Consider the following 27125-nt stretch of genomic DNA (forward strand, 5'->3'; position numbering starts at 1 on the left):
AGAAAACAAAATAAAGACTACGGTTTTAAATAAACTGCTTTTTTTTTCATTTTTCTGCGGAAAGAAATCGAAAGAATCTCTAGGGGAAAAATGTCTTTTTACGTTATTCGCGAAAAGAAGTCGAAAACAGCGGAAAAGTAAAGAAAATAAAACTTTCTCCTGAGCCTTTAAAACTATAACAAACACTAATCGCATGAACTATACGTACCGTCCAATGATTGCGTGGATCCATATCGACTAGGTGGTTTGCTTCCTTGTCTCGACGCAGGTCGGCTGCTTGGCCTACTGGCAGGTCGGGAGGCAGGTCTCGAGGTCGGCCTGCTGGATGGACGGCTACCACCTGCAAAAAGAAATCATAACGCGATTAATCGTAAATGATGTCACGTCGGTATTCCAAAACTAATTAATTCGCATTATTTAATCAGATATTAGATATTCCTATTACATTTGGAGATTATAATTAAAATAAGATAATTAAGATTATAATATAATTAGGCATAGATAGTCGAATGTGCGTTTTTTCATCGATACTGTTTGAAATCGATCCCGTTCTTAGATGAGAACTTACCGGGCGTCACGGTAGATCTGTAAGGCGTGCTGGTTTTTCTAGCGGATATCTTGAAGGAACTTTCGTTGTCGCTAAGGCTGTCCGGCGTGCCGGCGCTCAAGGATGAGCGTGAGGCTCGCGATTGACCCATAGGTACGCTGCGAGCGCTGCGTTCTCTTACCTGAGAGTGAGATGAAAAAATTCCTTCAATAAAATCTGTACTAATGCGTAAGCATATGCGCGGAAACAGAAAAAGCCATCGTACATCTAATACATGTCTAATACGGGTATCAGATATAGACATAGAGCTTGTACGGTTTTGTGTTACGCGTTCTCTGCCGCCATAGACAACGAATAATTAATTTACGATTAATAATTGCAAATACACACGCTGTGTGCAAGTTATGTCGCGCGCCAATACGCCAGGTTCAAGTGCTCTTTATGCTGGATGTTCCTCAAAACTTGCCGAAGTATATCTAATAATTTTATTTCTTTCGATATAACGAGAGCAGTTATCTTCCATAAATGCACCGCAACCATATGTAGCGAAGATAAGGCATTCAAAACTATTGAAATTAATTAGCTCGATGTAAACGTTTGACATCTTTACGGTAACAGAAAAGACATACAGACGCTCTCTGTGACACTACACAATTCTAATCTTCTCGTCTACTATATCGCCATTTGAACAAAACGTAACTGTCCGAAAAGTCAGTTTCCCGAGAATTTAACTCGTCCCACAGACCCGTGGATCCGTGGATCCACGGTCGTTACCGTCCAAAATTTTAAAAAGCAACTCAAACTTGTGCACAGCTGCGAACTGGTGGAAACAGACCGGTCAGCGGTTCATTTACGTTCGTCGAAGCCACTATCGAGATCTATACTGAGAAACTGAGAATTAAAAAATAAATAAAAAAAAAAGGGGGGAAAAGTAAACCGCTATTACATTCATCGAGATTGCGAGTAAGTGAAGCGAGATGTCATGCGAGAACTTACCAGGAGAAGTTGGGAGAGATACAGTAGCTTATGGTGATTCGAGGTATCCCCGATCAATGCCACTATGTACGCAGCAATACAGGATACGGACATTCGTTATGCATATTCATGTTCAATAAATTAACTACGTATCCACGATATGTGTCCGTCCGCTTCGTACGAATAAATGCGCGCTCACCCCGGCGAATTATAACTATTATATATGCACAATTCGATGCACACATAATTATACCCATAATTATTTGCGCGGATGCGCCGAGAAATCGAGGTCTGCATCACCCACGCGGATATTCGAAACGAGACGCGAAAAAGATCAACGAAAGAGCGTTCTCTCTTCATGCTCGGACCGAGGCACAGGTTGCGTCGATCATTCTCTACCGAGGGGGGCAAGGGGGCAGGGAGTTGTTCAGAGGCGTCGAAATAATTTTCTGACCAAAATCAGACGCTCGACGATTAACTAAAAAGAGAAATCAATTCGATGCGAAAGTATAATGCGATGCGGATGATGATGCTACGGGGCGTTTTTGTTGTTGCTGTTTGTTGCATTCCGCGTTATCAGCTTGCGAGAGGCGCACTATAGTGAATCTAACACGAACAGTACGGGGATTTAGACAAGACGGCTTTTATGGATTCGAGTACAATTTTAAAGTTTCGGAGAAAAAAACTTCTTTTTCTCATTTCTCCGCAAATTTATTAGATTTCTTATCTTCTTTACGGAAAAAAGTAAATGTGGGAGCGTTTCAACCGAACACACGTGAATTTTTCTAAATCAATTTTTGTACCTTTGGAACAGAAACCGCAGGAATTCGCGGAAAAATGGGAAAAAATAGTTTCTCCCGAAACTTAAAAACTTAGATTTGAGGCAGTTGAGAGCTTCTCATCATGCATCTCTCGAGGAAAAAATGGGTGGAAGCAGAACGGAAATAAAATGACCGGATATATATATATATATACGATAATGCATTTTCGAGAGAGAGAGAGAGAGAGAGAGAGAGAGAGAGAGAGAGAGAGAGAGAGAGAGAGAGAGANGAGAAAGAAGGAGAGAGGTCCTTTCTTCCGTTTCCCCTTTGTCTTCTTCCTTCATAAGCGTTCCTTCCGCGTTCCATTTCCACCCATTGTCCTTAGCATCACCCACAGCTATTCTCGGACTTGACACAATTTCTTGTAACATGCATCTCGTCGCGCAATCAGTTACAGTCGGCGTAAGAATGGTCGGGACACTTTTTGTGTTTAGTGGATAAGACCTACGGGACCGCTTCTTCCGTATAAATTCCCATATAAATCAAGGATGATAATGATGTGACAGTTATATTAGCGAGATACAACAGAAACGCGTTCGTAACAATTTGCAATCTCCCCTGCAATTTATATAAGAATTTATACAATGCTTCTCTTTCGATCAAACAGAACGAATAGACGGAAGAATAGCAGAGAGGAGGGGGAGGGGGGGGGCTTAAAAGCAAGACACAGAAACGACACGAAAACGCATATCACACACCCCCGATCGACTCGAGTCCCGGTCGAGGCGAGTCCCGCGAGTTAAGTGGCGTCGTGGGCGCACTCCAAAAAGAAAAGCCCAAACTCGACCGTGTCAACGTACAACAGCACACACCGAACGACAATAGAAAATCTGAGAAAATCTGCTTATTTACCCAATGGTAAGAGGGTGCGTGCATTTGAAGGGGATACGAGCACGGGAGATCCTCCTTTTGCCTCAAATTCTCAAATATCGGCATCAGCTGGCTCATAAACTCCTCCGCTACACCACAAACGGAAAATCTTTAGCTTCCTCGCGCGATCACGGCGATCCTTCGGCTTTACATCGGGAGAGACTCGCTCTCAAGACGAGAGCGAAAGATATCTCCAAAAAAGAGAGAGGGAGAGTGAGAGAGAGAGAGAGCGAGAGAGAGAAAGAACAGAGCTAGCCCTCTCTCGTATTGTCTCTACGCTAAAGTAAACCGATCGAAGCGCAAAATCGTGTGTGAAATCGTGCCGCCACGATCCCAATGCGGCGACTTTCCGCTGCACAATTTACAGGTTCTCTGAGAGGATGGACGAGAGGATGGTGATTGGTGTATATATATATATATATATATATATATATGGAGGTAGGAAAATGTGACACACTTCCCGCCCGCCGTTGCGAAACGACGAGGATGGGAAGGGATGTCGCGGGCAAAGTGGGTGAATGAAAAACGTTTACGAAATCGCATCTCCTGAGGTCGTGGGCGAAGAGCTCGGGCCGCGGACAACACGTACTGTCCGGGTCTCATGAATTTACACGCGTGTGTCGTGCTCGTCGATGGTCGGGGCGCGGAGCTTCTCTTACGCGCGACCAATCGACCGATGATGAGAATAGACAAGCGTTATCTACGTTATATCTAGCTGCCTACGTGTCCAACACAACGCAACTGCCTGCGAAACTGTTCATGCTCATGCGAAAGTCATCAAACGGGCAGGCTGACGGAATTTCAGAAGAATGTGGTTCGTGTACTTACGCATATCATCGTCGGCGACGACGTGTCGATGGAACGAGCGAGCGAGCGGTTGTCCGGGTAAACGTGTAACGTGCAATTTAACTTTCCTAATAACGACCTCCCACATAATGACACCTGAGATCCGATACACCGAGCCGGTGCCAGGGTTCATGAGTACTCTACGATTTACTACTTGACGGTTCGCTAATTAACGGCAGAGAAATCAGAGGTTCCGCGCGAGAAATGGAATACCGTACGTGCTGACGTTTATAAACGCGGGACGTTTCGAGAGACATTCGCGTCGGCAGAGCGACTCATCAGGTGGAGCGGCATGGAAATCCCGCGCGAGACTCGTCCCGAAACGTCCCAGTGCGAGAACTCAAATTACCGAGCGTTACCGGACCCCAGCAGAACGGTTGACTTGTAATTTTCAGACAATGTTTCACGCCCCGAATCTTTATCTAAATTATCGTTTGTTCACTTTGCTATATATATATATATATATATATATATATATATATATATATATAGCGGTTTGTCATCAACCACAAGCAGGACGGCCTTTGGTTTAAGACTCAAGACACGAGACGGTCATTGTCGGTTACTTGAAGACGAAGACTCAAGGCATAAAACATCGTTTTAAACCGAGAAGTCGGCCCTTTTGCTGAGGCCCTTACTACGGGTCAAACAGTCAGAGCGCAGAACCGACAGATCGTGAGCGCGAATTCGCGACTTGCGGACACTCGCGTTCACCTCGGCCGGCGAGTTGCGCGACGACGTGACCACCTTCTTACCTTGGTGATCGGTCCGGCATTGGTGGAGGACATTTGCGTACGCTGCAACGTCGAGGTCGGGCTCGGCTTGGACCGGAAGGCCGTCATAGTCTGGCTGACGCCATCCGCCAGTATGAATTGCTCCCGCAGCTCGATATTCGTTCTTCCCTTGGCTACAGTGTGTTGCGTGCACGCGGTTAAGGGAAAAGGCGTTCGGGGACGCAGGGTCATGAGAGGAGGTGCCAGAGAGATTGTTATTTGTACAGAAAATTTTCAAAGAGAGAGAAAGAAAGAGAGAGAGAGACAGTGAGACAGAAAGAGGGAGAGCGCAAACGTACGTAGATGAAGTAGAGGTGTGATAACGAACGCGAGAAACGGTACAGAACGCGTTATATCGAGACAGAAAAAGAAGCGAAAAAAAAAAAGATACATAAACATCAGAACGGCAACATCCGGAACGAGAGTCGTGAGTTGTATGGAGCGAAAGGTGTAACAATATATATATGTATATTTTTTACAGATTCACAATATCAAAGCATGCGCGTTGTCAATGAACAGCGATAATAATGAATGGGAAAATTACAGTATCGAGAGAACGAAAAATGGGTTGAGAAAGAAAGAATAGGCGAAATAGAAAGAGAGCGAGAATGAGAAAGAGAGAATGAGAGATGTTGGTTGTACACGATACGCGTGCGTTTCGAGTAAATGTATGTATGCGCATATACGTGTATGTAGCGTATCCAGGTGTATGTTTGTGTATCATGGAAAAAAAAGAAAAGACAGCGTATTTAGAATATATAATCGAAACAAATGTCTAATATAATTAACTTCCAAGCTAATCAGGACAGTTATTCGAAAAGCTATACGTCACTAGATATCCATTACATAAAAAAGATTCACAGTACAAGAGCCAAAAGATAAATACGCTATTCTGCTATTGATTAAACTTTATAATACTGACAATAATGATATTTGGTGCTGAGGGATTTACGTTGTAAAATGTGCGACTGATGAGCGATGTGATCATCTTGAGAGCCTTCTGCTCTCCTTATGATAATACGTAAACACGTGAGATTCACCTCGCCGTATTGTCGTACATTTCACGATATAAGCAATTAATTTACACGGTATGTACATCCCCCAAAGGTAAAAAGTCCTTTGGTGGATTATACTCGGAACCATGCCAAAAGAAACCAATGTATTTCGGTTAATGTAATAATATCTCAATGATTGAATAGGCTAAATATACAGGAGTAGGAGGATTTGATAAGATCGTATGTACAAAAACCCGCCGCGTTGGAACGGTAATAAACAATACTAAAATTCACTAAACATGCATTGGTTCTCTTCTAACAGGGGTATTAAGATTTCTACGAAGAACAGAAGCTACCAATAAATCTAAAAGAAAATGAAGAAAGATTCACATCCAATATTAATACGGGGATAGAGCGCTCACACGGGAAATAATCAGAAACCATTTACCGGACAGGTCTCCGTTTAATGCTAACCATTCGCCAAAACCTAGGAAAACTAGAAAATTGTCAAACGGGGGAACGAGAAAGCGTCACGAGTGCGGCATGTAATCTACGCTTGTAATCCCGTCTTGCAATCGGACACATTTCTCTTCAAAACTCGATGCTTCAACGAAGAAGAGGCGGCACTCGACATTACACAGCTCAGTAACCACAGCGTCAATTTCACCTGCGCAATCTATTTACCTTGCTCGAAAAAAGAAAAAAGAGAGAGAGAGAGAGAGAGAGAGAGAGAGAGAAAATAACGGTAATTGCCGATAGTCAAACGTTTCATATCAATGCAACCGCACAAAGGCACGCATATATAGACGCACTAAATAAAAGGACAACACTTGAAAAATCAGTCCGAACAAGCGAATAACATCATGCACCATACGTAGGGACTTCACCTTCATGGTCTATACTGAAACGGTCATCACAGAATGAACGTGGTTATCGTCATAAATATCATCCAGCGCGACAGCGGGCTCCAACAAGGCTTAATTAACGATCGAACGTGCGTTTAATACTAATAATTAATCGGCGTATAGACCATGAGCGAATTATGTGCACGTAAAACAGTTCTCACCGAGCGGACACCAACCCTCATGTTGTTCCGGTTTGTTAGGGTCCGGTATTGGCATTAGAAAAACTTAACGAGTTAATTCACGATTCGAGAGACAGAGTCGATTGGAAGAAAGAGCGAGGTGTATATAAAATCATGCATTTCGCCGCGGTTCGAGCAGGTTTGAGATTCGCGTGTCGCGGGACGCATTCGAGAAAAAACGTAAAAACGTAAAAACGAAAAAGAGAAAGAGAGAGTGAGAGAGAGAGAGAAAGAGAAACGCCAAAATAAAACGAATAGAAATATTTTGTCGTAGAGTTGGACGTGTAAATGGATGTGAGGAGGATGTGAGGTATGATGGTATGGATAGTAAGGGATGGTTATTACGTTAATGTTAGTACATAGTCATCGACACAAGATGTGTTAGATATGCCTATAATATTACCTTCTACCTACTATCCGTGAAAACCATATTCTATCCCAAAAAAGGTTCTCTGGCGGAGAGTTAACGGTTAGACGACCGTGAGATTGATATTTCAGAATTTACCAATGAGACGGAAAGGTGGAGACAAATAGAGAAAGAGAGAGAGAGAGAGAGAGAGAAAGAAAGAGAGAGAGAGAATGAAAGAAAAATACGGAGAAAGATAGAGCGAACGACTTAGTGGACATTTTCACGCAATTCAATGATTAAATCAATCGTTCTCATGCATACTGCAAATAGCACAAACATAAGAAATACACGACCTAGAAGAAATTACGGAATGTCGACGACATTCGTTTTGCATTGTCGTTATACTCATCAATCGGTAAGTACGAAAGCCAACGGACTAAAACCCAATACTATATGGCAGAAAGATGGTTATGTATTCGAATAAGCGAAAGCAATAAACAGCGGGTGTGTACACTACCCTTAATTGTTCGTTAATTATTAAACTAATATCGAGTTGCGTTTAATGTTTGATTAATGATGATGTTACGATTACCTCAGGAGTCGAAATCGTACGTATATATAATAATACGTTAATATATTTTTAGTACCAGGATAAAAACACAGCATACAAAACGGTTACGTCGAATCGACGTTCGGGTATGCTTTCGTTAATGACAATAAATCTCTTGTAAATCACACTACATTCCTATATTTAATGCAACGAAGCAAATTAATGTCAATTAATATGAAATAAGAATGATGAGAACCAAAAAAAAACAGAACGTTAATATATGTCTGTTAATAATGATGAGCAATACTCAGGTACATGTCCTTTCCAACGATTAAAAATATTCAAATTAAACAGGAACGCAACTTTAATTGCCTCTTGGGAAGTGGGTAGAGAGAAGGAAATAGTATTATCAACATTTTCTTTCGAAAGTTACCCGAGATGTTCTTAATCAAGGAATTATTTGACTTTCAAATGCACTGCGCACAGAAATTAAAAGCTTCTTTCAGTCACGAAAAACGGACAAAATTCAACGGGCTGTAACTTCGTAAAAGATAATGGTAACAAAATAACTAATTAGTTCACTTTCGTGTGAAGGATCAAAGCCGAAAGTATATTTTAGCTTCTATGTGCGATTTTTGCTTTATGTAGTGCAACCTGAAACTATCGAATGTTTTAATATTTTATGTTTCGATTTATATTCGTGTAATATTGTAAAATCTTTGTGAACGTTATATCTAGAAATATATATCTGGAAATTAGAGTCATATCAAACTGCAAAAATACTTCTTGAACCATCTCGCAATCATTATTTCTTTCAAAGCTACAACCTGTTCAATTCTATCTTATTTTTGATGATGGAGCAAATTGAATCTTTAATTTTTATACGTGGTGCATATTTTGGGCACAATCGAGAATCGATAAAAATCTTAATATTCGGTGACGATAAAACTTATAGGTAGAGACAACTTCACGGTTACGGTTTATCTCAGCCTAATTTTAAATCTCTGAAAGATAGGGATGGACGTTATTAAAAAAGAAGAGGATCGATGTTCGAACAATTTATTAGAAAAAAGGGAAAAATTTCTTTATAATCTGTACTACATATGTATTTCGAGTACAGTTTAACAATGAAATTTAGCAACTTTGAATCCAACTTCGATCCATCTCTTAGATATCATCCACCCTTGAAAATATCACGCAGTTTAAGAGCTCGTAGCGAATACTTACCGCGGCACGGGTCGTTCTTCAGTAGGAATTCGTCTAGCGCCACCCAGCCTCCACCAACGCGCACCATGACGGTGGAGCGCAGAATTCGAACCAATCGCAGCTTCTGGCTATCGCCGAACTGAAACGCCCGCGATCATTGCAATTAAAACCGGGTAATTGAAATAATCAAGATAGAGATCAGTTAAAATGATACGGTAAGTTGTTATGATCGCCATAAACGTACCCTGTACTTCCCTTCGCCAACTTGGAAAACTCGGAACTTCTGGCGACAGGTGCACAGCATGACCAGTCGCTTGACTTCGTCGTGTATTTTATCCGTGTCGTTGTACGTTCGTCGTTCCTCCCAATCGGGTCGTAGAGCGGCAATGAACTCTTTCCAGTCTATGAGGCCCTCACCGTGGCGATCGAAGAGATCGGCGACGGCGCCCATCTCCAGACGAGAAGTCTCGAATTCTGCAAAGTCACGGCATTAGAGATACCACGGTTATATTCTTGAAGGAAATAGCAAATGATAAGTACTGGTGTTCATAATTCCTTGAATAAAGTCCTCTCTCGGTATCAGCCCGTCGTTATTCTTATCCATCTTCCGGAAGAGGTCGGTCAGCCTGGATTTCTTGTGGTTCATGAACTTCAGGAACTGCATTTGGAAAGCAAACAACGTGCACTTGTTCGCATTGTAATAATTAAAGAAGGAAAGATCCGATGCATTTTTATCAGACGCGAAAGATAAGGACAAATCCTTTCCGCAAGCCTTACCCGCTTGCGCCAGTCTTCCCAACTGAAGTTGGCGACGCGATCCAGCTCTTGAATGTAATTGTACTTGTCCTGCAGCCGGCGTTGACGTTCCCACGCTAGCATCCAAACGTGACGCCATTTATCCCAGAGCAGCTTGACTCTCGGACTGCGGAATTCCGGCTCGGCTCCTTTGCTGCTTGCAAAGAATAAGATACACATCACGCACGTACAACGGAATGCTAATCTATATAAAAGTTGGAAGTGCGAAATATCGTCTCGGCTGGTGAATGATTGCTGATGTAACTCTAAACATGAATGCAAAATGGTGATAATCGTGTGATATGTTAGTACTTGTGACCGGAAAAAAAAAAGGAAAAAAAAGTGAAAGAGAAAGAGAGAATAACTGAATGAAAATCCAAATGAATATATCGCAGTAAGGAGACCCAAAACTTCACACGTTCAATACAAAAACAGACGGTCTCGTGAACGAGCAGTAACAGCAGAGTTCGTCAAACCCAACCGCATTTCATCCCGCCCAAGAGTGGACAAGAACGTTCCCTCTACCGAGTCATTAGTGGGTCATACGGTATGACCGAGTCGTACTGTATGTGGTTGTATAACGCCTGGTATGGTTCCGGGCGAATCGGAGCGTGGGATGAACTCAAGTAAAGAATAAGGCGTAAACGAACCTTCCTTTGGGTGGGAAGCGTGGACCGATGTGCGGCAATGAAAGATCTGGAGTTCTGTCACGACCCGGGCTGCCTCGGCTAAACAGGAACATGCGTCACATCACTCAAACACTTTCTACTGAATAACGCATCTATTAAGTACCCCGTCGACGTGCCGTCGACGTTACATATCGTCTTATTGTGAGTATCAGATTTAAAAGAACGGTGTGGAACTAATAAGAGATTTCTCTCGTTGAGTGTGCGATTTCTACATGTGTAAAGCGATTGAAGATGTAAATAGATCTTGAGAAAGATCAGTTTCATCATTGAAAAGTTGGTAAAAAAAAAAAAAAGAAAAAAAAATCATAACGATTCTTAGTTAAGCTATATGTGCGTGTTACAAATTGCGACGCAGAATACGTGAGAATAGAGTGTAGGTTGTGTCTTTCGATGCAATGCAGAAGTTGTGAACACATCGTGATTATGAGAACATAGCGAGTCACGAGTGAGAAGCGAGAATGTGAGTTAAGGAACATTTAACGTTCTTGTCGAATCGTGGACTCTCTCGGTGTTGGATACTGCGGAATGATTGTGCGATCGAAACCAAAGAGATACGGTGAGAGTGTGGTGCCGTAAGTGTCGAGTTCAAACAAGGAACGTGTACTATTCTAAACAGATGCGCACACTAAATCACGAACACTTTACTTACGAGGTGACTACTCGATTAACTCGGCTATTCCGTTTCTACGCATGTTTGAATTCGCAAATGCCAGACAAGATTAATATGATAATGGTATTGTTCATTAAGATGCCGAACATCCCTTGAACATCGTTTGTTGGAAACAATGTACCACACTCGTTACTTTGCGGATAAAAGTTGCCTCGAACGAAACAGCCAAGTTAAATTGTGCGAAAAGACTCACATATGTTATGATCGACAACGCACCTTTGTTTGCGAGGTTGAGACTGCTCATGCTCGCTATCCTGATAGTGATCCTTACTGGAATTCCATTGCAAAAGCAACGTATCATGCAACAATTAAACACACACATGGAATTCAATATATGAGACGAAACATAAAAAAAAAAAAGAAGATTGCAAAAGCAGGTCGTGGAGAAACATTCGTGGTGCTTTAAGATACGATTTGAAAGTGTGATCGCTACTGCAATGTGCGTGACAAGATTCACGAACTAAATTAGAACGATTAAGTGCGTGACTACACAAGTAAATATGACTAGAAAGCAACACGAAATTAAAGTAATGGTTGAACACAGAGTGGAGATAATTACACACACAATATGTCGCGTGATATCGAATATTCCAAATGATTTCGATATCACGCGACATATTGATGATATGTGCGTGATATGTTATCACCCCGTCAATTTCATCGGCACATGATGACATCGTTGTGTGTAAAAATGTGTTCGTGTGTCAATAAACACGTACATAGGCGCTGGTGATTTAACTTTCGATATCTTTCTCGTGTCCTTCATCGGCTTGATCTGTCGGGCCTTGCACACGCGATCAACCTCGTTCTGCCTGCGGCTGGTATTTTCCATGAACTCTCTGTGATCGGCAATAAGCATCTCGAGCGTGGCCCGATCGTCGGGCAGGGGTTCCGCTTCCAAGGCGTTCAAAGTGTTCTCCAAACCTTCGAGCCAAGCCAATAGTTCTTCGAGGAGATTGTCGAGATCCTGTAAATGCGTACGTAACGATGTCAGCTAACTAGTTCTTCGCTCAAACATCCTAAATTGATAAGTAGCCTTCTCGACGTACCACTGAAAATACTAATAAGCGATACATCCTTAATTATACCGACCTGTAGTCCCTGCATATGATTCTCCAGTCTTTGATTCCTCTGATAGGCCCACGTGGCCACTTCCTCCCACCTGGACTGGATAATCGTGATCCAGTGTTTGATGACAGCGGCGCCGTCGGGATGCGCCTTTCCGAGAATGATGTGCGCCAGCTCCAGCGTGTTGTCCTTCTCGATTTCCTTGGTCTGCAGCTCGCGCAAGAATCGCGAGTGCTCCATCAGCTGGTTCCTGCTCTCCTGCTCGTCCTCCGGCAGGGGTCCGGCGAATCGCAGCTTCATCTCCGCGTCGCTCAGCCACTCCAGTAACACGTGGACGGCTTTGTGCAGTCGCTCGGCCTCCCTGAGAGCTTCTTCCAGTAGCGAAGACTTCTTCGACGTGAGACTGGTCACCCTGTCCCAGAGGCTGTTCAACTCGGACAGCTGCGAGCGGATCATCGACGCGTCCTCAACGCTGGCTTTGGACTCCAGCTCGCGACCGGTCTTGATGACGGACTCCATCTGCGAGGCGCGGGATTCCAGGTCCCTCTCGAACGTCTTGTGCTGCTCCACCAGGTTGGTCACCGTGTCCAAATCACCGTAGAGCGGTCCGGTGTTGGCCAAGTACTTCTCGGTCTTGCTCAGCCACTCCAGCAGCGCTTGAATCGCATCCTTGAACTGGCCGGAGAACAAGAGCGCCTCTTCCAGCTTCCTCTGCCTGTCCACGCATTTGCCGCAGACGGTGGTCCACTTGTTCTTCAACTCGTTCAGCAGTTCGCGCAAGGCGGGCTCGTCGCTCTTCGGCGCCTTGTCCTTCAGCGCCTTGCCGTTCTTCATGGTGGTATCGTATGTGCCCTGCTTGGCGCTCAAGGCCTTCTGTATCTCACGATGCTTGTTGAGCCGCGACTTGATCTTGTCCGGATCGTTACCGCCGAGCCCATCGGCGGCAACCTCGTCCAGCGTCTTCTCGGTCTCGTCCAACCAGTTCATCAGGCTCGACCAGGTGTCGTGGAACTCTCTGGCCTCCTTGTAACCGTGATCCAAGGCCCTCGTCCTCTCGGCTGACTTGGAGACCACCCGTTCCCACCTGTGCTGCACGCTCACGAGCAGGTTCCTGATGAGAATCACGTCCTGCTTCTGGGAGAAGTACTTGAGATGAGTTCCTTTCTTGTCGAGATTCAGCATGGTTTCTCGGTGAACGCCGACGTCCTTCTGGAAGGCTTTGTGCTCCTCGATCTGCTGCAGTATGGTCTCCATGACCCTCGAGACGGGTTTGAGGTTCGTCAAGATCTTCTCGGCGTTGGTCAGCCAGGTCATGAACGCTTGCAACGCGTCGTGGAACTCGGTGGCTTCTTTCAAGGCGATCTCCAGTTTGATCTTCTTGTCGCTGGCGCGCGAGATCACGTTGTCCCACTTCTGCTTCAACGTCCGCAGATTGTGATTCAGTCCGCCGGCGCTGCTCGTGTCCGCCCTCTTCAGGTACTCCTGTCCTTGCTGCAACACCGTCTCGACCTTCGGCCGGTTCTGCTCCAGTTCGTTGTACACCTCCATGAAACGCTCCAGCTGTTCGGACGCGGTCTCAGGTAGTCCACCGACGGGCTTGGACGCCACTATCATGTTGTCCACGTCGCCCAACCACGACAGCAAGTCCTGTATCTCGGCGGTGAAGGACTGCGCCTCTCGCAGAGCGTCCTCCAGTTCTCGTTGGCGGTCAGCAGCGCGCTGAAGCAGGTCGCGCCAACGCCGGTTCAGGGTGCCCAGTTTGTCAGCCGTGGTGGACGCTTCGGCGGTGCCCTTGCCGTCCTCGATCAGTTGGCGGCCGGCGTCGTTGAGGGTGTCGACGCTCGTCTGGTGCGCCTGTATGTCGTTCACCAGCACCTTCAGCTTGGCCAACTCGACCTCGATCACTTGCGGATCGCCGGCCACCGGCCTGAGGTTGTCCAGGGTCTTGTCGGTCTTCTCGATCCACACCAGCAACTCGTCCAGGGCGTGCTGGAACTGGCCGAGACGCAGTAACGCGTTCTCCAGTAATCGTTGCCTCTCCACGAGGCCCCTCAGCAGCCCGTCCCATCGTTTGTTCACCGCACCCAGGGGCTCCTTGATAGCTGCCGCTTGCTCCGAGGAGGTCCTCTCCGTCAACTCGGCCGCTTGCCTAGATACGACAAGACGATTACGTCTCACTGTGTGTATGCGTGCTTCGCTCTACACAATGTTTCTCTTAAAGCTCTCGGTCCCTCGCTGCAGTCGTGTCGTTCGACGACGTCAGAAGCGAGGAGGAAATGCCCGGAATTGTTGCGGTACGCGTCCAAATAAAAAGATACACCCACAAAACGACACCTGTGATCGATTCAGCACATTTGCAAGACACTCTGAAATTAAGGTGACGTATAATCTTTTAATTCGGCACATTAGTTTTACAGCTACTTATTGATTTTTCGAGGAAAAAAATTTATCAACTTTTGTATCGTTATTAGAATCTTTATGTTTGCATCGTCATTTCAATTTTATTATTAGTATTTCTAATCATATATTTTCATCGATAAATGTATTTGAATTTCACGCTAACTTCGAGCCGAAAATTGGATCGAATCATCCATTATTCTGACACCATTATGCGTAATGGTTCACTTTATCTTTGCACATTATGGATGTATCGTTTTATTTCAACATATATCGCAAGAATTTCTCGGGCATATATTTTCTCGCTTTTGACATCATAAAACAAGACGGCTGCGGTGAAAAAATTACGGGAGCCTTAGTAGCTCAGCTAGTCACACGTATGTCGTTACGTATATTCGGACCACACAACATCGAGCACCACATCTACAGGGAGGATACAGGCAGAAAAATCTCAACGAATGTTTAGCTACCAGAGGAATTAATACCAACTGCACATTAATCACTGCCGCTGCCACGTTATTTGTTCTGTCGAGAAGAAATTATAGATTACGAACAAGTTGTGTCTACGCGGAATCGTCGCGCTTGGGTCACTCGATCCACCGACATGCGGCCGAGCGTTTTTACTTTACCTCAAGATACAACATGGGGGTGGGGGGTAGGGTAAGGGGACGGAGGAGGACTCGATTATAGATGTGCGAACTATTCGAGACGAATCTCATCTGATTCGATTCGAATCCCTATGATTCAAATCGGAATAATTCGAAAATTTCGAATCGAGAAGACTCCGAATACGAATCGTGCATATTAAAATTGAGGGAATATTATAAAAACGTCCAGTCTTGCGGGAATTGGCACGACTTGAAAAATTCGCTGTACGTTACCCGAGCAGCACAAATTGGTTGGGTAATCATTGCTCAACGCTTGGCCAACGTTAGACAACGGTTTTGCCAACCAATTTGTGCTGTTCGGGTAAGATTCTTTTAAAAAAGATCAAAAGCAGTAACTCAAGATATCGGTAAGAAAGATACCATTAAAATTTGTGTGTTTAAATAAATTTTTATATCACATGGATCGGTGAATAATTGAAAAGCGCTGGCATCGGTGATAATTTTAATCAGATGTAAATATTAATTATTGTCACCCCAAGTAAAATATATTTCATTAGTAGAAATTTTATTTTAAATATTTAAATATACATATCTACTTTAAAATGAGTTGATGTCACGAGATCGATGTTATCCCTCTCATACCGAAGTCACCCCTCATTATCTTCACGTTGAATTCAATGATCGTGTTGTTAATTAAAAAAAGTTACATTTCAACGATTCGATTCGGATTCGAAAATAAGAAATGAGATTCAATCCGACATGAAAAATCCTCGATTCGCACATCTCTATTAAATATATTTACGTAAACTTAAATTGTTAAGACTGCCGATAACAGATGATGATTATTAAACTAAAACGGGGCGGTGAGAGAAATGGAGACACGTCCAGGACAACAACAATGAAGCCATGCTCTAACTACAGCGACAACACACAGAGAGAGATTGACTTGCCTTGTCAGACTCCTATGTTTCGGGAACCGGCGCGGAAAAAACAAAAGTTGGGATTAGAAATTACGTCTTCTCAGAGAGGTCTCACACGTATACAGTCTCACATTGATACCCACATATATATATATATAAATACCAGAAAGAAAAACAATAACTATTCACAGCTGGGAGACTCGCACAAAGGGGACAATGCTGCTGGGCACTGAACTCTTTGTCAACGCCATCACAGAAATCTAACGTAAACCAGTGACCTAGGAGCTAAGTCGTCACCTGTTGAGCGCCTCGACTTTCACCATGTGCGGATCCACTTCGGCTTTGAAGTTGGCCAACTGCTTGATCTGCTTCTTCACCTCGTCGATGTCGCTGCCGAGCGGGCCCATGTCTGCGAACCGGTCCTCGGCCTCCTGCAGGAACTCCAGCAGGTTCTGCAACGTCTCGTGGAACTCCATCGCCTTCTCCATGGCGTCGATGAGATTCTCCTCGCGCCTGGCGTACAGCGCGGTCACGTTGTCCCAGGCCTGATCCAAGTCCTCGATGTGCTTCCGCACCTCCGGTTTGTCCGGCTCGCCGCACAGGCCCATCAATTCGTGCCCGGACGCTCGGACCTGCTCGACGTCCGGCTTGGTCTGGTCGATCTCTTGCCTGATCTCCTGCAGGGCCACCTGTTGCTGTTGGATGGCGGCCGGCTGTGCCGCCGGCGGCGCTTGCCCGGCGAGGGCGTCCTGCAGCTCCCTCAGGGTGGCCATCACGCCGTTCAGCTCGGCCCAGAACTTCTCCGCGACGATCAGCGTGTCGTCCAGGGTGTGCCCGCGGTCGGTAGTGGCCTTCTGCACATCGCCCCATAACTTGTTGAGCTTGTCCAGCTTGCGCTTGATGTCCTTCACCGCCGGGTCCGCCCGGTTGCCGGCCTTGCTGATCACGTCGTCGGCGGCCTTCTTCACGGCCGCGTACGCCTCGGACCTCTGCGCCAAGTCGTCCGCCAACGCCGCGTTCTCCTCCATCTGGTCACGCAGTCGCGTCGGGTGGGCGCTGACGGGCTCGGCGCCGTTCACCTGGTCGGCGGTGGAGGACAACGCGCGCAACATACCCTCGAGCTTGTCCGAGAACTGCGAGGACTCCTGCAGCGCTTGCTCCAGCGTCTGCTGCCGGGCGCGGAGCTCGGCTCTCAGCGCGGTGTAGCGAGCGTTGTCGTTCTCCAGAATGTCCTGCACCTTCATACCCTCCTCCTCGTTGCACAACTTGATGAGAGCCTCGCCAGTCTTGTTCAGCTTCTCCACCAGAGGCTTGTGCTCGTTGATGCTCTGAATGAGCAGCTCGTTCTTGTCCTGTTGCACCGCTATCAGGTCGGGTCGCAACGCCGGCATGGGCAACATGGCGACCTGCTGCTCAGCCTCCTCGAGCCAGCTGACCAGGCCGGCGTGGGTGTCGCGAAGATGCTCTGCCAACGGTAGCGCTTGCTCCAGGGCTCCCAGTCGGTCCGTCGAGAGACCTGAGACTATCTCCATCGTTTCGCGAAGATCCTCCATCTTGTCTCTGATCGTCGACGTGTCTTCGTGCTGAGTGCTCTCGCGGATGACCTTCTTCGCGGTCGAGATGACGTCTCGGACACGGCCCTTCTGGCTGGATATGTCGTCGTTGAGCGCCTTGTGTTCCTTCAGCTGCACCCTGATGATCTCGGGCTCGCTGCTGGGCGGCTCGGCCTCTCGCAGCTGATTGTCGACCTCGCGGAACCAGTCGAGCAGGTCGTCGATGTCGCCGATCACCTCCAAGGAGCGCTGCTTGCTCAGCTGAATCCTCTCGGCCTTCCTCTGAATCTGCTCGGCGATCGCGTCGAACCGCCTGTTGTCCCTGGTGACGAGGCCTTCGATGGTCGCGGCGCCTTCGCCCGGCGACATCTGGCACAGCTGCGGGCCCACCGCGTTGATCTTGTCCAAGACGGGCCTGTACTCGGATATCTCCATCTCCAGCCGGATGATTTCCTCCTCGCGCGGCTCGGCGGACTGGAGAGCGGACTCCGCCCCCTGCATCCAGTCCATCAGTCGGTTGTGATTCTCGTGGAACTGCTGCACCAACGGCAGGGACTCCTGGGCGTGCTTGAGCAGATCCGAGCCGCGCGTGACCAGGTCGTTGAATCGTCGCTGCAGCGAGTCCAGCTTGTCCTTCAGCTGGAGCGCCTCGTCGCTCGAGATGTGCTTCATCAGCTCCAGCCCGGAGTCCACGGTGCTGTCGACCTCCGTCTGCCGCGTGGAGACCTCCTCGGTGAGGTCCGCGAGGTCCTCCATCTGCTGCAGAAGCTTCTCCGTGTGCACCGCCAAGATGCGGTACTTGGACAGCCGGATCTCCATGCTCTCCATCCACGCTTGCAAGTCTTGGTACGTGAGCACCAGGTGGCGCAGGCCCTGCCTCGAGCGTTGCAGCAGGCTGCCGAGGGCCTCCGAGCGCTCGACCAAGGCGGCGTATCTGTCCGCCGCGTCCTGGAGCTTGTCGGCCAACGCGGCGGCTTCGTCCTCGCCGACGAGCGACATCAGTTGGCTGGCTATCTCCGTGAGCTCGCTGAAGTCCGGCGTCTTCGATATGATGTCCTCGTGGAGCATGTCGTGCTCGCTGACACGCTGCTGGATCTTCTCCTCGTCGGTCGGCACCAGCTCCATGTCCCTCACCCTCTTCTCGGTCTTGTCCAGCCAGATCGCGAGCGGCACCAGCTTATCCTGGAACTGCTTCGCCACCGCCATCGCCTGCTCGAGCGCGTCCATCCTCTCCGCGGCGCTCTCCGTCAGATTGTCGAACCTGCCCACCAGATTGTTCAACTGCTTCTCGATGGCCTTGCGTTCCTTCGGGTCCGCGTCCGCAGCCACCTCTTGTCCCATGGTGTAGAGGGACGACATGGAGTTCTGACGGTCCATCAGCATCTTCTTCAGGAACTTCTGCTCCTGCAGCTGCGCCTTCACGACCTTGTAGTCCGAGGACGGCGGTTTCTGATTCGAGACCATCTCCTCCGTGTCGGTCAGCCACTTCTCTAGACCGTCCAGGGCCTCTTGGAACTTGCCCGACTGCAGCAATCCGACGTCCAGTTTGCGATCTCGCTCGTTCAACTGGAAAGCGGATAATTGGCATCAGGACAATGACAAAATGATGTTGGTCTCGTCGATTGCTTTGTGAGTATCAAGGAGGGGGGCCGCTCGTAAATTCAGTATTTGCTGAGCAAAATCATGTTTCCATGCACTTATCTAGATGACAATGGTTGATTGAAAACTGAATCTAGAGAGTTAACACTCAACTATGAATCGAATACTCACTCTTTCCTTCAGATCGTTCCACCTCTCGTTCATTTTGTCGACATCCTTCTCGATATTACTGGTGTTGACGTCTCGCCCCGCGGTCTGTATGAGACCTTGACCGAGCACGTTGCACTCGTCAACGGCGTGCGCCAGCGGCTCGATCTTCTTCACCTTGAGAGCCCTGAAGTCCTCCTGCTGAGCCTTAATCGAGTCCACCTCGGATCCGACAGGCTTGAATCTCCTGACCTGCTCGTTCGCGTCGGCGATACCCTCCATAACGTCCGCGTGCGACTGATAAAACTCTTGCAGCTTGTTCAAGGTGGCGGTGAGCTCGTCCTCTCGAGCACGCGCACGCTCGTCCAGCCTGCCGATCTGCCGTTTGAATCCTTTAATCTGATCCCTGGTGGCTACAGCGTCAGCGGCGAAACCGTAATCGACCAAACGTTCGCCGCGACTCTCCAAATCGCCAATCTCCTCGTAGAGTTTGCTGATTTTGCCGACGATTTTCGCGATGTCCTCCAATTGGCCGCGCACGATCTTGATTTCTCTGCCGGGTGCCTTCATCGAGTCCAGATCTTTCTCCAGAGCGGACAGATGTTGACTGATCAGCTTCGCCTGATCGTTGAACTGCGCGACGGCTGTCGCCGCGCTCTGCAACTCGTTGCATCGGTCGTCCAGTTTCGCTTGCAGGTCGTTGATGCGATCCGTGACGTTGTCGATCTCGTCTTGCAAGTGCGACGCGTCGACGCCTTGCTCGCTGGCTTTGTTCACGAGATCGTTCGCCTGCTGCCTCACGCACTGCAAGGGTTTCTTCAAGCTCGTTGTTTCTTCTCGCAAATTCTGCAAATTGCGAAATTATTCCCGTATCTTGCGTATCGACTGTGTCGTCCCGACGAGGGAACGTTTGACGCTCGTTTCGAGACGAGGGGAAACGTTACAAATCAATTACCTTTATTCTGTCGAGAAGCTTCGGGTCCTTAGCCGCGCCACCAAGAGCGTCGTGCGAAGCTAACTTGTCTTCGCAGCGCTGCAAACCGTGCTGCAAATCGCGCAAGTTCTCGTTGAAATCCATCAAGTGACGCGCGGTATCCTCCAGAGACTGCGTTCTAGATATCAGGTCTGGAAAAAATCAATTTAATTATGATATATGAATTATCGTAGAGAAATATCGTATAGAAAAAATATCAAAATATTTTCTAAAGTATGAAGAATCTTGTATATACAGGATGATTTTTGAAAAGTTTCTAGACGAAGGTAATTTTGAAGGAGCTGCATCTTTGTCATCTGATACCTTCTCCCATGGAAAGATGCTCCAAATCATACGAAGGTGAAATTCTTATAATGATAACAGCTTATCCCGTATACGAAATATATGGTATAAAATATAAAAGAAAATATACATTTTTATAAAACTTAAAAATCATTATATTATACAATATAAAGCCTTTGATCAAATATCGAACAATTAACCATTACCGTTGTTTAACTTATCCCATCTGGTCTTCATGGCGCCAAGCTCGTTCTTCACGTTCTGTTTGTCGATGTCGCAAGCTCCGACGAACGTCTCGCCGAGCGTCTTGTTATTCTCAAATTCCCCGGAATGCTTCCACACCTCGTTCCTGAACGACGACAATTCTTTCAGCTGCTTCTCGATGTCCTTGCGTCTGAATGAGGTCGGGATCAAGCTGTCCAGCTTGTCTTCGGCCTGTCGAAGCCACGGGAGGAACACGTCTTGAGCTTTGTAGTATTTCTTGCAGTGTTCCGCGCAGGTCTGTAATCTGGTGTGTCTCTCGACGGTGTCCTTCTTCAAACGGTCCCACTGCGATTGCATCTTGTCCAGGTCGCGTTGCAGAGAACGATTCTCGGCCTTCTGCGATCGTGCGAGAATATCGCGCCCTTTATTCAGCAGCATGATGACCTCGTGCTCTTTACCCATCACGTTTCGATACACCGGCTGAAAATAACACGTCACACGTAAATACAAAAGAAGAAAAAGTATCGAAAATTGTTGAAATGTCCGCACGTACCTCGTGATGATCGAGTTGTTGCTGCAAGATTTCTCTGTCAGCGGACACCAATAGTTTCTCAGACATGTTGCCGAGCTCATCCGCAAGCCATCCGAGAGTCCGACTGCAGGAAGCCTCGAATTGCCTGCCGTCGCGGAGATTACCTTCGATTTCGGCCTTTCTATGGTCCAACTTCTTCTGCAGGTTGTTGTACAGCTTGCCCAACACGGCGAGCTTCCCTTGAATCTCGGATCTCGATGCCGGGTCGCTCAGAATTTCACACAGTTGCATGCCGGCCATCTCCGCGTCCGCCAGCAGTGGTCTCTGTCCCTCCAACTGCCTCTCAAGATTCTCGATCTTGCGCAGTTGTTCCTCAGGATCCTTCTCGAGGGTCAACTCGTCCAGGTTATCCGAAATGCCCTGCAGAGCGTCCCGCAACCGGTTGAGGCTGGCGTCGAATTCGCGACTGGTGTCAACGGCGTCTCCCAAACTCTGCGCTCTCTCGTCCAGTCTGCCGACTTGATCCGCCCATCTCTGCAAGATGCTCTGCAATTTCGCGTTGATCTTCTGCCCGTCCGGAGAATCGACGGTTATCGTGACGAGGATGCTCTCCCCGACCTGCACCAGGTGATCAAGCTGCGGCTGCTGCGTTCTGAATTCCTCTCGTAAGACCTGCACTTGCTGCACCTGGCTGGCGACCATGCGGGGATCGGACGAGATGGGCCCCAGAGCGCCCAGCATGCGTTCCTTAGCGCCGAGCCAGGAATTGAGACCCTCGTAAGTATCGTAGAAGTCCTTGATGTCCTCCAGGAACTTGATTCTGTCCTTGCATCTGTCCGATATCGATCTCCATCGGCTGGCGACGTCCTCCATTTCGTCGTTCAGCCTGTCGACACCGTCCGCCCCTTTCTTGCGCCTGGCCAGATCGCGCACCTGCGTCCGGGTACTGTCCAACAGGGACTGCTTCTCGTACATCTCCTCGACGAGAACTTTCACTTGCTTCACCGTTTTGTCCGCGTCGTCTTTGGTGGCCGGCATACTCTCCTTGGGCAATTGCCGCTGTATCTGGCGTGAAAATATTTACTTACACCATATACTCGCAGATAATAATCAAGATTATTACTCGGAGGAAAGGAGAGAGGAGACACAAGTACCTTGTCCAAGAATTGAGAAAGTATTTTCAAATGTTCCAAGTGTCTCTTCAGTTCGTCCCTGACATTGTCTAATTCCGTTTGGCGATCGGTCAATCTCACGCCAAGCAGTCCGTATCTGTGATTGATTTCCGAGAGCTGCTGTTGAACCGGCGACAGATCTTCCAGGTGGAAGCCATCTTGGCTCGAACGCCGACTGCTGAATCCGCTGCTACCACCTGGGGAGACCGGACTTTGAACTGCGTAGGATTTAGTGGGTGACGGCGAGCGACCGTCTTGTGACATTCGCAGTACTACAAAAAAAATGACAGAAAAAAACCGGTCAAATGCAACGTAAATGGCAATGAGAGGTGGTCGTGTGCTGAAAAAGATGCAACGTGAAAGGACACATATGAATACTCGTAACGATTTGCCGATGCAAATCAATCCAAGGCAGCGGCAATTGGATTGCAGAGGATATTCAGGACATTCTGTACAGAGGGCCGTATTAATGGGGTCCTTTTCAAGTATAGAGAAGTGTAGAGAAGTGTACATCTCCCACGCTCGGTTTACAGACTCGGTTCCTTGGAGAGACACGCGTGGAGTACGCACGGCCCATACCTTTCTACACGCTTCGAAATTTCAAAAAGGACTTCATTAAAAGTCGTTCTGCGTCAATCGCAAGTCAATCGCAAGCAGATATAACCGTCAATAATACCATTGACGCTTCTGACTGGTCGTCAAGCGACAAGCGTTGCAATCTGTTTGCGATCAACTTGCGACTAACGTCGAACGATCTTTCGAGCACCGTACTGTACAACAAGATCAGCAAGTGCAGCGATACCTGGTCTCTTGGTCGGGCTGGTGCTACCGCGACGACGCGTCGGGCTCTCGCCGCGCTCCTTCATCAAGCTGTCGTAGGCGATGCCGAGGTCATTAATCTTATCGACCGTGTTGCCGTAATCGCGATACTCCTTCTGTACGGGCTTCAGCTCCTCCTGCTGCATCTTCAGCTTGTCCAGGTCTACGGCGACCGGCTCGAGGCCCTGCACCTTGTTCTCCGTGCGGGTGAGCCAATCGAGCACCTGGTCCCGCAGCTTCTCGTACGCCGTGTGCTGTTCCGCCCGCGACTTGCACAAGCGTTGCTTCTCGTCAAGGAGGTTGTTCAGTTCCTTCCACTGAGACTCGAGCGCCTTGATCTTGTCCCGGATCGCGCCGGCCTCGGTGATGTCCTTCTTGGCGATCAGGTTCTTGCCGTTACGCACGAGATCCTCGAAGTTGCCGCGTTGGTCTTCGCGCGTGTCTATCAATTGAGCCATCTTACTCTCGTACTCCGACACGTCGAACTTGCTCAGGTCTCTCGAGTCGAGCACCTCCATCATGTGAGCGTACCAGCTCTCGAATCTGGACACGTCAGCGAGGAATTCGTTCAGAGTTTGGGCTATCTCGTCGAGGAATTCGCCGCGCCTCAAGGACTTGTCCATCAGTTTCTCGAATCTGCTCTGCACGTCTTTCAGCTTGCTCTCGATGCGCTTGGCGATGCGAACGTTGCTCGAGTTCAGAAGGAGGTCCTGGGCGTTCGCCGTGATGGTCTCGACGCTCAAACGATGACTGTCCAGGTCCGCCTGCAGCAATCGCTGTTCCCTCTGCTGCTCCTCCAGCCGATCCTTCTGTAAACTTGCTGGGCGTTGCAGTGACCTGTGCGATACGATTCGCGAATTAATGAAATCCTCCTTGAACACTTGAAATATAACAACGCTACCACCGTAACAAGACTCACGGAACGGACGATACAACTACGCTTTCGTATGCAGCTTTTGGACGATAGTGAATTTTCTAGTAACTTGACAAGAAACAGTGACAAATAGTGGCTTAAGTTACTGGACGGTAGCGCTAATTTAATATGCGGGATTCGCATCGTATGAAGACTCGAATAACTCACTTGAATTGACTCTCAACGTTGTTCAGCCATGCAACCAGGCCGTCCAATGCATCTTGCACACCTTGGCTTCTCACCAAGGCCGTGTCGAGTTCTTGACACTTCTCAGCCAAGGCATTGCTGAGCTGCTTGTACTTATCTTCCAACGCCTTTACCGGTTCCTCGAGGTTCCTAGCTTCGTTGATAGTCAGCTGGCCCTCCAAGGAGTGCAACAAAGCCTCGACGCTGTGTTTAGCGTTGTCGACCAAGCGTTCATTGGCGAGGAACTCGTTGTTCAACGCCTTGGCTTTGCTCAGTTGGTCCTCCACTTGCTTCGGTTCGGCGGCCACCGGCTCGGAGATGACTCTGTGGACCTTGGGCTCGACGTCTCTCAGCCATGCTCGAACTTTTTCCAAGGAATCGTGGTAATCCCTTTGTTTGCCGCCGACTCCTGACAGCCTATCCGACAGGAGATTCGCTCGAGACAGCAGATCTTTGTACTGCGCCGTCGCGGTGGACACCTCGGCTCGCACCGGCGAGTCTTGGCTGGCTGTGGGTTCCTTGTGCGGCAGTCTCTGCGGCAGGCTGGTTCTGAAGTCATTGAGAACCTGAAGATATTCTTTGCTCTCGTCGACGAATTTCTGCGCCGCCATCGTGATGAATCTCAGATCCGCCTGATGAGCGATCACGTCGCTGATGAAGTCGCGAGTGGTGTCGGTGCTGCTGCTCAGTTTGTTCAGGTCGGACAAAGAACGTTCCTTGTCCTCGAGTACACTTCGGGCTTTCTCCAACCAGATCGAGAAGGTCGTGAGCTCATTCCTGCGAAAAAGGAAAATTCAAACGATTAAGCACGGAAAATGTGTGCTATCAGACAAGGGAGGAAGGGCTTGATGAGAGCCTCTGCGCGGATTCTGTAATGGAATAAAATTGGCAAAAATTTGCAAAAGTAATGTTCACTATTAAGATTTGCAAAGGCAACTTGCAATATTGATCCAGAATGATTCGGATATAGATATTCATTTATTCATTTGTCCAGATGTTCGGGAAGAAATTATTATTATTATTACTCGACGTATTACACGAGCAGGGTGCTTACTTGAATTTCGTTAGCTCGTCTCTGGCGCCGGTGAGGCGTTTCACCAATTTGTCAGCGCGGTCTAGCGCCTTGTCGAAACGAGTCTTCAGAGATCGGCCATTCTTCTCCAACGTGGACACTTCGTCGCTGGACAACACGTTGCTGCCGGTAAGTACGACCTGCCGGATCTGATCTAAGCAGGATGAGACGGGCCGATTGTGTGTTTCGAGGTCCTCCTTTATCTCCTACAATTCACATGCGTTTCGCATTTAATCACACAAGTGAACCTTCGAGCGAACCCATTCGCAAACGTATGATCGGTCTGTGCTCACTTTCATGACAAGTATCTGCTTCCTCAGTTCTTCGACGTCTTCTTTGACGGTGTCTTGATTCGCCAGCTTGTCCTCGACCACGGAAATCCATTGGAGGAGCTTGGACAACGTCTCGTCGCACAGCTTATACTTCTCCTCCACCGCTTGCTAAAACGAAGTCGAAGGGAAACCATACGTTTGAATTCGCTCGTGCGCGTCACATGCGTTTAGAAGCTAACGTGCCAAGAAAAAAAAAAAAAGAACTTAGAAACATCGTCATCTTACCAATGACGACAGCAGTCGCATTATTCAACGAGAATTAAAAGAAACGTAGGTATAAAGCTTACGACATATCTCACGCATGCAAACACAGGCACACCTTTTAACGTACAGGTAAATACAGTATTAAATGGTAGCTTTAATTTATCTGCAGGAACTGCATATCTCCCGTATCGGCTTTTTTCATATGCAGTTTGAAGCGCAAACGATAACAGTATGGAGTCACGTGGTTTTGCATAATAAAAACACGTTCCGAGAAGCAAATAAATTAAAACGCACAATGACGTGTGGTAACAACGTGTGTGAATGGTACTGTATAATATAATAATGCGTAATAATGTAATGATACGGTAATGTACAACGTGGAGAAACTCCGGCTAACTCATGCTAGCGAAAACATAGGTTCGTGATAAGTAAACATAATCATACCTGAAAAAAAAAAAGGAAAACATTTAAATGTATAATAATTATCATAACTCTGAACAGACACAAATATTAAAAACTAGTTGGATTAAGAACGCATTGTGATTAACAATGTAAATTCGTCAGAGGTAAGATAAGATAAGAGATATTACACATCTTTGTTAATTTGATTACGACGTGTTAGTCGTAAGAGAATCTCTCGAGGATTGGCGAGCAAAGCCAACCGACCGCTCATTTCTAACAATTTAATCCTCCCTTGTACAATTTATTCGTTACAGAAAATAGCTCTGTTTAATTGTCGGAATATATCACGAAATCTGCGTGTTATCTCTCTCCATTTAGTGGCATTAGTAAATATTATAAATTACTGCATCTCGATTATACCGTCAAGTGTCTCACGTTTTCAGCACGACAAAAATGATCCGCCGACCGTGGTATCGGTCGATCGTTCCCATTACGCACCGATGCTTTATTATCTTCCGTTGCAATTTGATCGTAATTCGTCATATTCTCAT

At 47.3% G+C, this 27125-nt stretch overlaps 1 protein-coding gene across 34 annotated transcripts in view; it reads right to left on the reverse strand.

Moving 5' to 3' along the window:
• The window catches only part of LOC106744841 (microtubule-actin cross-linking factor 1), a 114285-nt gene that overhangs the window by 4159 nt on the left and 83001 nt on the right, over nt 1-27125 (reverse strand). For 18 of the 34 annotated variants that reach the window (XM_014619910.1, XM_014619907.1, XM_014619905.1 and 15 more), the window contains 23 exons: nt 25930-26076; nt 25619-25842; nt 24547-25341; nt 23449-24302; nt 22629-22918; nt 21496-22539; nt 20945-21422; nt 20418-20587; nt 19487-20308; nt 16461-19282; nt 16194-16205; nt 12263-14387; nt 11890-12137; nt 11387-11440; nt 10462-10539; nt 9794-9965; nt 9557-9674; nt 9261-9490; nt 9038-9155; nt 6894-6956; nt 4815-4966; nt 569-728; nt 209-340 (listed from right to left, as the gene is read on the reverse strand). In XM_014619910.1, coding sequence (XP_014475396.1) covers nt 209-340; nt 569-728; nt 4815-4966; nt 6894-6956; nt 9038-9155; nt 9261-9490; nt 9557-9674; nt 9794-9965; nt 10462-10539; nt 11387-11440; nt 11890-12137; nt 12263-14387; nt 16194-16205; nt 16461-19282; nt 19487-20308; nt 20418-20587; nt 20945-21422; nt 21496-22539; nt 22629-22918; nt 23449-24302; nt 24547-25341; nt 25619-25842; nt 25930-26076 — 11308 coding nt within the window. The other 16 variants (XM_014619923.1, XM_014619921.1, XM_014619906.1 and 13 more) reach the window with 12 other exon arrangements.

This window comes from Dinoponera quadriceps, unplaced genomic scaffold (assembly GCF_001313825.1).
Source record: "Dinoponera quadriceps isolate SergipeBrazil2010 unplaced genomic scaffold, ASM131382v1 scaffold1308, whole genome shotgun sequence".
Taxonomy (NCBI): Eukaryota; Metazoa; Arthropoda; class Insecta; order Hymenoptera; family Formicidae; genus Dinoponera; species Dinoponera quadriceps.